General features: G+C 39.6%; 1 protein-coding gene across 2 annotated transcripts; it reads right to left on the reverse strand.

The window, feature by feature from the left end:
• Positions 1 to 3244: 3244 nt before the first annotated feature.
• On the reverse strand, positions 3245 to 10745 carry LOC145496858 (L-aminoadipate-semialdehyde dehydrogenase-phosphopantetheinyl transferase-like). 2 transcript variants are annotated; one of them, XM_081476622.1, is made up of 11 exons: positions 10544 to 10745; positions 9669 to 9758; positions 9187 to 9285; positions 8467 to 8523; positions 8088 to 8127; positions 7261 to 7293; positions 7028 to 7149; positions 6039 to 6137; positions 4376 to 4459; positions 4208 to 4260; positions 3245 to 3500 (listed from the first exon to the last, which is right to left on the reverse strand). In XM_081476622.1, the coding sequence occupies exons 1-11, from the start codon at positions 10610 to 10612 to the stop codon at positions 3380 to 3382; spliced, it is 867 nt and encodes a 288-aa protein (XP_081332748.1). In that variant the 5' UTR covers positions 10613 to 10745; the 3' UTR covers positions 3245 to 3379. The 2 variants fall into 2 exon arrangements, with proteins under 2 accessions (XP_081332748.1, XP_081332749.1); XM_081476623.1 differs by having other exon boundaries at positions 10548 to 10660.
• Between the last annotated feature and the right edge of the window lie 86 nt (positions 10746 to 10831).

The raw sequence follows: 10831 nt of genomic DNA on the forward strand, positions 1-10831 counted from the left end.
GCGGTCAGAGCTTACAAGATATTACAACGGGTTTGATGACTGGGAAATACGTAAATGGGACGTCCCAAAATGAATTACTTTTAATTATGAATTCTTCCGTGATATAGTGATAGTGGTGGTGAGTAAGTGATTACTCCTTGCCGAGAGAAAGGTCGAAAAGATCGTTCAAAGAGCACGGTCGTAATTATCACCAACGTGAACAACAACCTGCTGACCTATAAATAACGAAGCCGTGTATTTAATATCACTGGAATTGGAGATGATTTCTTTGATCGAGAGATGGATTTTTCTTCGATTGTGGAAAGTTTGAGGTCACAGCACATAGCTGTAAGTGTACCGCAAAAGCTAAGTCGAGATAATCCCTGAAATGCGTGCGCGAAAGAATTTTGTTGCTTTGAAAATAAAAACGTCCACATCTAAATTTTTACTTAAATTTATAATAATTTCCCATCAACTTATCCCCCAAAAATATCAATATGAAGTGAGTGGTAAGAGAGATGAATGGTTTTGTACTGACACTTGTACAACCAGAACCAAAGTAAACCAGTATATGGCCAATCACGCCACGCTACAACAGTAAACTGAACTAATCAGAAAGTCGTATTAAAACCTCCGGCTGTTCGCAACCTGCGCCAAATAAGTGCCAAGCGCGCGAAACTTCACGCACGTCTTTTAATTTGCACGTGATTGGTCGAACAAAAAGTGTGTGTGATCTGATTGGGTTACCTTAGTTGTCTATAAGAGTACCTGCAAGTGTTCAGGTCAGATAAGTAGAATATTTTCGAGCATTTATAGTTGGCTACGTGAAAGCCTTTCCAGGGTCACCGCACCAATTGACACAACTTCATGGCACGGGACATTTAAGCTCAAACGGAAAGAATGCTGCGCTGAAAAATAAATCAGTGCTTTCTTTCAGCACTATTTGAAGGCCTCATCACTGATCATAGTTGTAAATAATAGGTCTCGACCTCTTTGGGCCAAAGCCAAAACGACCTGGAGAACGGAGGCGTGACTATTTATCGTACGTGAAGGAAGTTCGAGGAGACCCGGGCTATAGTCATGAAACTCGGTCATTTACGCACACGCTTTTGAAGAAAAAACAAGTGGGAACAAAATAACCGGATTATCATCACAGCCCACGTGCACAGATGCCAGCTTGTATCAGCAGTGCGTTCCTCCTCACAGGTTAGATAACTGCTATTATCGGCAAGTTTATTGTGTGTAAATTCTTTCCAGTAAGTGGAACTCTCTCAGTGTGGCTCTGAAAGGATTATCTGTATCTTTTGGCGTTTAAACCTCGTGTTTTGATATTCTTTACGATAGTCCATTTTAATTTTTTATAGTTGCTGGTATTATGGGACTTCTTAGGGTAGTTGTAAATATTTGAAATTGTCACTACACCCCCGGGACTACACTATAGCTGTCGCCGTATTGTTATCAGGCTGCATCGACGGCCTTCCACTGTTTCTCTAGTATACGCATGCTTTAATTGTTACATATTAAATACAGCGCAGCACACGTTCTTAGCACGTTCAAGAGATACCTAGTGACTGGGCAGTTCTCGATGGTTTTTTTTTTTCAGGGGCTCGTCATTTTCTGGGAAACGACAGAATATTCTCCGCAGCTTCAAAAGAAGGAATGTTGTATATCCTAAAGGAAAAAATGCTGTAAATACCGTGTTTATTCTGTTACGCGCCCAGTCTCGAATAAGTTCCCACCTCGAATAAGCGCCCACTCTCAAGGGCAAAAATTTAATAAGCACCCAGGGAGCTAGGTTATCGAATAAATACGGTATTTTAAAGGAGGCTTGGAGTGGTCACATCTTCTAAACGACGGATTATTCCTTCAGAGCTCTTGAAACAAAGAGACGGAATGCGGAACACTTTGGTGACTGCATTCTCTAAAATTCAGCACGTGAAAACTAGTTTGTTTGGTTCTCTTTTGTTTTCCGATTACCGTGAAACGGAAGCGAACACACGAAGTGTCAAGAAAGTAGAAGAGACACGAGAAAGAGAAACGAGAAAGTCAAAACTAGCAAAATTTCGAACCAAAACAAATTCGAAACACAAATTTACACCACTACATTTAACTTGAATTATTTAATGATTGTACCATAAAAAAAGCTATGACCGCGGACTCGCGACCAGTACCGGATTTGGAACTTTTTCAAGCATGACCCGAGACATTGATTTCAACGCGAGTTTTATTATCAAGGTAATGTTTTAGAAGATAAAGAAGGCTTCGCTTGTCCGTGCTATATTAAAGGCTGCTTTTCATTATGCATCAGCAAGAGCGACGTACACAGACGAAGTAAGGTGCTGTTAAGTGACAGTTTATTTCAGCGGGCTAAAATTCATTATAGCCCGCCAAATTCTCCATTTTAGCCCGCAAAATGCGCCACAATGCCCGGCTATTAACACACACTAGCACACTATTAACATGACGTTATAACTATAAAGACCGAAAAAAAAAAAAAAAAACTTAGTCAACGAGAGTCCAGCTCTTAGTCAAGTTTGACCGTCATATACTCGTACCGACCTCCACTTGCTTAAGGGGCAATACAGCCCTCGAATGGTACGTTTTTTTTTTTATCCGTTCCAGCGTTATTCTCTCAATATATCTCTTTGGGGTCTCATGCATCATAAGTTTGCACTGAAAGTATCCAGTTTTAGTATAAATCTACTAGCGTTCTACCACGAATGGCGTTCGCTGATTGGCTACGCTACTATCTATTCTGTTGTACATAGTGAGTAGCGTAACAGTGTGTGTTTGTGAACAAAATGACGGCCGCTTCTTTGCGTTTTCGAAGTTTCTTTGAAGAGGATTTAGATAAAGTTTTGAACGACTAGTAGATTTATACTAAAACAATTAGATTATTCGCTCTCGATTTCGATCCATGATAATTGACTCGGGCTATGTCCTCGTCAACTATCGCGCGATAGAAATCTCGAGCTCATAATCTAATTGTTTAATAGACGGATTCGGCGAACGTGTTCACGTTTTTGTCGCCACCCAATTCAGACCATGTGACGATTCATTTTGGAGGTTACAACTGTGTAATTTGTCACACGCAACTTATTGCACGGGAGTATGTGCCGGCAAACAGAACAATTGTAACCTCTCAAATGAATCATTACATGACCTAAATTGAGTGGCAACAACACAATAGCCGAATCCGTCCATTTCATTAAGAATGTTTACATTAATTTAAGATTTACGCGAAGGAGAAGAAGGGAATGAGAACTAGGCGTAAAAAGATTATTTAATGAAGATTAAAAAAATATAATTATTTAAGCTAATAATTAATTACACGAACAACACGACGTAAGGCATTTTATGCGGTAAAGCTCTCCGAATCAGGTTCATCCAATATGCCTCATTAATTCTTTTCTTTCTTTGACTGAAATGCAACCCAATCTGATTCTTCTTCAGGAAAAAGAGGAATGGCAGACGACACGATATCAGCAAACTGAAGCTCTTTGAACTTGGAAATGCGAAAACTAACAAGAAAAAAGAAACAGTATATATGAGAAAAGTTCGAACCAGACAAATTAAATATTGAAAAATAAGCGTACACTGAGAATTGCTTGACATTTAGAAAGGCAAAGCTGTTTTGAACTAGTACGTTTAACTTTTTTTCCATAGGCTAGTAAGGAAAGGTTGCTCTTCCCAGTCTCCTCTCACCACAAGAAACCGAAAAGAACTGGGTCGCAGACGCATTTTGTCAAAAATGAAGTATAAACTTAAACGGACGTTGATAAAGTAGAATGATAGGAAGGTGGGAAATATCTAGCCTGTTCAAAGCGTTCAGTAATCTGTGGAGCAGAGCCCCTAATCTGTTTTTCCTCTGGCCGTTCTTCGCACTGCTCACAAACTAACCAAATGTCTAGAATGAGCGCATGTTGATTGGGCATGCGTCATCTTGGATCCTGAAAACCGTGGAGGCTTGGGAGAAGGGGAAAAAAGTGTCCTTGGGACTGTTAGCGGGGTTGAAAAACGACTGGCAGGGGACAGAGAGGGCAAGTACAAAAACGCTTTTTTTTAAATTTCCCTCTGTCCAGCCCCCTCCCCGCGAGTGCCCTCTTTCTTTCGTCCCAGCCCTCTACGTGTTGCGACTACAGTACTAGATGGCCGCAACACGTGGGCTCATCCAACGGGGAAAAAACCGGCAATGAAGGCTACCTGGAATAGGGTAAGAAATAGTTACCTTTTTTCTTCATTTATTGTCCGTGAAGGACCTAGAGCCACGGCCACTTGATGCTATACACAGGATTCAAGAGAAGAAAGTGGAACAAACAGCATTACTAGATCAGTAACTTACTTATATGTAACAACTGAGATAAGTGACAACTTAACCAGAAATATTAATAATTACCCAATCATCTAGTTTGGTCTCTTCAAAACGCCACTCATCCATTTCATTTTCATCAAGGAAAAATTGGGTATCACACGTCAAGGCCTAGTATACAAAAAATACACGGTTTATTGAGACATCAGTTTCTGTACAGTAACCTACTAACAGCCACCTCTCTACAACGGTCACTCTTTTGCCCCAGACGGTCCACTCTTATCTGAACCATTCACTCTTATTTTAACCTCTCTAAACGGCCACCTCTTCACAACAGCAACGCTCACTAAAGCGCGTCCAAACTGACAAAGTAATCTCTCGACAACTGCCAGTTAATTGAAGACTGACAAACGATGTATTGAAAACTCCATTTTTTCATTGCATAAGGTCAGGAAACATGATCCGTACCGCGCATCGTTGGTCTCTGTTTCTGAGTGCTACTTATTGTAATATTCATATTCTACAACAATAAGCACTTTTCAACAGATAAAAATGTTGCAACCGCGCAATAGCCTGCAGTGCAGGCGTCTTATTGGGGCGAGCTAGCGTTACAACCTTGCGACCGCCTTTTTAGACCGCCATGTTAGACCGCCATGTTAGACGGTGGGGGATGGGGGAGGGGAAAAATGAGATTTTCTTCGCTCCACCCCCGCCTCTATCCTTCCTCTTGCCTATCATTCACCCCCTTGGTAAAACTTTCTTTCTCTCCCCAGTCTTCCACTGCATGAAAAATTCAAGATGACGGCTAAACTTTTTACGATTTGAGCGCTCGCTCTAAAAAATCTCGCCTGCTCTGCAGGCTAACCCCGAAAAAACAGGTGTCATATTTACACCCCTACCTCCTCATAACAGCCACCTCTCTACAATGGCCAGTTGCCTCTGTCCCCAAGGTGGCAGTTGTGCAGAGGTTTTTCTCGGCTGGGTTTGAGCATACCCTCAAGTAACGGCACAAAAATGAGTAGGTCAGCACTTAAACACGAGTTGTTTGAATACAACTACCTGAAATACCGTGGAACCACGCGACTGTCGAAATATGTTCATTTTACAGTGGCTGGAACATAATTAAAAATTGCGGTCACGTTCAAGGGGTGGTTTTACTAATTAACAAATTGACATCAGTCATGCGTCTGTCCTGTTATTGACCATGAATTTCGTCATGACATCGTCAAAGTAGCTGTGGATCCGAGGGTAAATAAAGGTTATTGCCGAGGGTAAAATAAAGGTTATATCCACGAGACAATAGCTGGGTGGATCTGTAGACTACTTTGACAATGTTAGGACGAAATTCATTGTCAATAACCGGACAGATGCATGAAAAACTACCGTCAATTTGTTTTTTTACGATAACAAATTGTCAAATTGTCTGTTCTCCCTTATTGACACATCGCATAAATTATAAATTCATGTGTCTGTCCGCTTATTGACATTGAAAATTAGTCAATGAGTGCACGAGAATTTCTGCAGTTATCGTAAGAAGTTGTTTTTAAAATAACATTGTGGCTGACTGAACCATTTCCTTCTGGCCCAAAAAGGTGCTTGACACAGCAAGTTGGTCGTAAGGCGGGGTTCCAATCTGGAAGTCTCCAAAAGCTAGGAATATAAGATCACTATTGTTTCCAAAATGATATTGCTTTCAGAAACAAACCAAATATAGTGTAGAAAGGCCAAGAACATCTAAAATACAACATACCTGAGGAGATAATTCGTTGGTATTTATCTGGAATTCAACAGCCTGTAAATCATGGCCTATACCAACCCCTGTAGCTTTCACATAGCTTTCCTTAAGACACTGAAGAGGAATGCAAAATGTTACAGGCATATGTGAGCAATTATGGCAGTATGACAGAGTAGAGCAGTTTTCAACTGAGTGTTGTAAAACCAAAACCAAACAGGCTACCCAGCCAATCTCAAACCATAGTAAAACCAAAACTAAAACCAAAGTAATTGCCTCATTACTTTCAATACTCATCTATTGAACTTCAAAGTTCACACTTTGTGCAGGGTACTATAGACCCTTTTTATAAGTGGCTGCCAATTTAAAATTCTTTGTATGCATTTAAATTAGCCTCACTAAACTCGTTTGAGAGTAAAAATTCTTTTGGATTGTCAACTCAAAAACAAGGTTAGTCAGGCTAATTTTGATACTCACAAAAGAATTTATAATTGGCAGCCATTTAAAGGGTCAATGGTTAGTGGTTTAGTGGACAGCATGCCCTTCCTGAAGTCCTTATGTGACACCTAGTCATGAAAGAGATAGGTGAAGGCGAAGGTGAAGGTGAAGGTGTGAGCCCCTCAAGACATTCCAGTTTAGAACTCTACACTAAGAAAAGAACTTTTAAATTTTCCAACTAGCCCAAATACTCCAAGCTTCATCTGCTGCTTAACTTTGTTAACCCCTGGGTGTAATTTATTGCTATTAACCCCTCCCACCTGCCATTTGTCAAGTGCCGTAATGTAGGTACCCAGTTATTCTCTTGGGTTGGAAGAGGCAGTCTGGGAGAATTCAAAACATCTTGCCTGAAAGCACACAGGGTCACCTGACGGGTGACCCTGTGTGCTTTCAGGCTGTCAGAATCCATGTGGTTACTATTCTGCTGTGCCGCCGCATCTCAAACTTATCCTAAATCACTAATTTATTATAGTATCTAGTTGAAGTAATAGTTTTTTTTTCAGTCTTACCCAGTGTCTGTAAAACATCTCAAGTTGTATCCATTCTGTTGTCTGAGATTTGATTGTCTGCCATTCGTACGAGGTGAACTGTTTGCGCATAGTGTTAAAAAATCCAGGCACTGTTGAGGAACCTATTGCAAAGGTGAGCAAGTGATTTTTGTAAATTGTGAAAAGGTGTTCAACACCATGATACTGAAAGGACACCATAACACAGTGATTAAGCTCATGAAAGGGAAATGTACCTGGGTATGTAGTTTTCATCACATCAACACCAACTAAAACATGTAAAAGAAAAATGTTAAGATATATGATATACGTATAGGTAATCATACCGTTTTGAGTTCAATTTGGAATTAATTTGCATGAGTGAGTTTTTCAAAAGGCTGAAATTTCACGAGCCACTTCTGCGAGTGCAATTTCAGCTTTTTGAAAAACTCACAAGTGCAAATTAATTCCAAAAAGAATGAGAAAAACCATATGGTTACTTATTAATGATATAGACATGAAAAAATTCGCATGGAGGAAATGCCGGAAGATCTTTCTTGAAGCCACTTTTTCTCATTTGAGAAAACTTTTTTCAAAGTTTCTGCACACTAGTCCTAATCCAGAATTGCGATGTGTAATTTGCACTGGTGTTACACTTTTTGCACTGCTCTCAGCCAATCAGAACTGAGTAATTTTTTCATGTATATTATTATACCCTGTACAACCACCTTTACCTTATACTATATACTATATTATTAAATATGTAATGGTTGAGTTTCTTGAACATCAAGGAAATTTGCATGTGTTGAATACCCTCTGGTTGGCAAGGATTATTAGCTAGAATCATAGGCACGGAAAGGGTGCAGAAAGCTATTTAGCTGTCAGCATATATACCTTTTTCTTACACTGTGGACCTATGACACTGGCTGATGCATATTTAGGCTACGATTATGGTATTACCTGAATCCAATTCAGTCTTGAATGGCCCTCCCCATTCCCACCCCCTTGGAAGTACATTACTCTTCCTACATCTAAAACCCTCTGTAACTGGCCAGTGAGGTAAATTAAAAATCTTATATCATACCTTGAACTAGAGGCTCTGCAGCTAAAACAGTGAAGTCTCCCTGCAAAAATTGGGAATACATTAAAATAGAAAGAGGCCACTACCCTCAGTTTGGATTGAAAGCTGAAGAGTGAAATCTGGCAAGAGTTGACAAATCCAGGCATTACGATTAGAAACCACCAACTTAAAGTAACAAAGGTCCAGTATGACTTGTAAGTGTTGATCATTTTCATCACTCTGCAAATCACCAAGACCTGACAATGACATAATGTATGCGGTGCAACATCAGATCTTACAACTGGCATGAGAAGTATAATCATTTGAATACCATCATAAGACAATTTTTATTTTATTTTCTACTTTCAGCGCCAGCATGTAAAGATGCATTTTGATTCCAAACCTGATGTGATATGTTGAAGCTAAAATTTCTCAGTGATGGTTCAAGAGAGTCATTGGCCTGTAGGGATAATGAGAAAGACATTGGCTTGATTTTGCAGCACGTTACTAATCATAATGTGTTTATGTAATGATCGTCAAATTAACAAGTACTAGTTGGTAAGGGTGAAAAATGGTACAATCTGAGACTCAGTGAGATGTTGAGACCCTCAAATGAAAATTGGAAACTGAAACTCCAAGGCAAAAAAAAAAAAAAAAAAAATGAGACTCTGTGTGGATAACTCATCATAAGGAGTCCTAGATTTCAATTATCCTAGAGATATGATTTTCTACGTAGCACCTCCAATGTTTAAAAGGTAAAGTCTGCATATGTCAGCCAAGTGGTCCATCAGGCAGGAGCTTATCCCGGTTTCTGTAGCACGAAGTGACTAAGAGTATTTCTACTCTCCCCTGGATGGGATGTTAGGCTATTGCAGGGTTACCCCCAGCATTAAGTTCGCCAGTAACCATTTATATACCTGGGTGGAGAGAGGTGCTGCGAGAGTAAAATGTCTTACCCAAGAACACAACACAATGGTCCCTGCTAGGGCTTGAACCCAGACCGCTCGATCCGGAGACAAGCGCACTAACCATGAGGCCACTGCGCCTCCCTAACCCTAACGTTTGGTTACCCTTATATGTTGCTCAAAGAACTTCCCTGTCATGTCTCTTTGTACATACTTACCAAGTAAGGCTTTCCTTTTTCAGTTCTTTTCAGAATAACCTCATTGTAAGGAAGCTGTGTGAATTCACTTATCACTTTCCTCATTAACAATCTTCCAATCTGCAGTTAATTTAAGCAAAAAAAGACAACAAGGGCTGTGGATTTTGTCTTTACACAATCACTACATTTCAGTTCAACATAGAATATTAATATTAATATTATTTTGTATTTTGAGCTTTATTGTCTGCAGTTAGGTATTGGCTTGGGAAAACCAGAATTGGAAGAAAAGTCAGGCTAAACTTTTGTTTGACTTGCAAGACTCCGAGACTCAAATTCCAAAATACAAGATGCCAAGATCTGCTTTATTTTTTACGAGCTTGAGATTCCAAGACTCTAGTTTGAAATGCCAAGATTTCAAGACTCACTGAAAATTTGCCAAGACCCATCATTTTTCAAGGACTATTCTATATAGCCATAATTTCTGAAGTTCTTTTTCTGCTTACCAGAGCAGATTTTGCATCCTTTTTGAACACAAACTTCATGATCCTGTCTTTCTCCTCTGACTGAACACAAGAGATTCCTAGAAGCCATTCCTTGAATTCACAAACAATTCAGAACCTTTAATCATTAATTACACATATTGCCTGGGTCAAATTATCCACAAAGCAAGGGATGTGAGGTGAAGGAAGGGGATTACAACTGTTCTTTGCAAAACAAAATGACATGAAATAACGGTTAATTAAGGATATCAAGTACCATTACTGTCAGATGATTTCTCTGTACTATAACCTAAACCTCATAAAATCTCGTTTTTTTTGTTTTTGTTTTTGTTTTTTTTTGCAAAATGAGCTCTTTGTATGTTGAAAGTTTTGTTTTGTCCCAGTTTGTCAAAATACCGTAGACCAGGAAAAGTTGAATGAGATTTTGATTCTGGATCAAATAATTTCTAAACTTTTTAGTTGGTTAGCTTTTCACTATGGTTAGAAAGAAACATAAGTTTCTTTTTTATGGCATGGAAGGGAAGGGGGTGGGTGGGGTGCATATACCTGTATTGAATGGAATGGCCCTTAATGAAGATGAAGTGTAGCCAAGAATTCCTTTGCGTCTTATTTTATTCCTAATTCAGTGCCATATTGGCCTAAACGAAAAATACTCAAGCTTAATCATTATTATTTTGTTATCAAGCTTATACAGAATGCACATCATGATAGGTGGAGCATGAGAGGGAGTGGAGTTGGCTAAACTGGATGTCCCTTTAATTAATAGCTGGCATTCACGAAGCTGCTCTTAAAAATGGCAAACACAAATTAATCATTATATGCTTTAAAGTTAGTCTAGTGAAGCAGCTAGCGAGAAGCTTAAAGTTTTAAAAGCTTACCTGCCTTGTGGGTTTCCAGGCACCAAATTTGAAAGCTAAACGAACACCCTCCATACGCGCAAAGCGCATTCAGAAACTCCACGAGCACCAGAAGAGCTATGAAAACATTTCACTGGTACACCGAATTACAGACTAGGGAGCAAACTTCTTCCTTATTGTCTCACGGAAGTTTCCTAAAATAGTTCCGCATTTCGTTCGCCATATTTCCGCATATTTGGAACTTTCATGCGACGATATATGGAGTGACACAGGCGATGGAAACTACCGCTGAGCGATAAACTGCAGGCG

Source organism: Orbicella franksi, chromosome 9 (assembly GCF_964199315.1).
Source record: "Orbicella franksi chromosome 9, jaOrbFran1.1, whole genome shotgun sequence".
NCBI classification, from domain to species: Eukaryota; Metazoa; Cnidaria; class Anthozoa; order Scleractinia; family Merulinidae; genus Orbicella; species Orbicella franksi.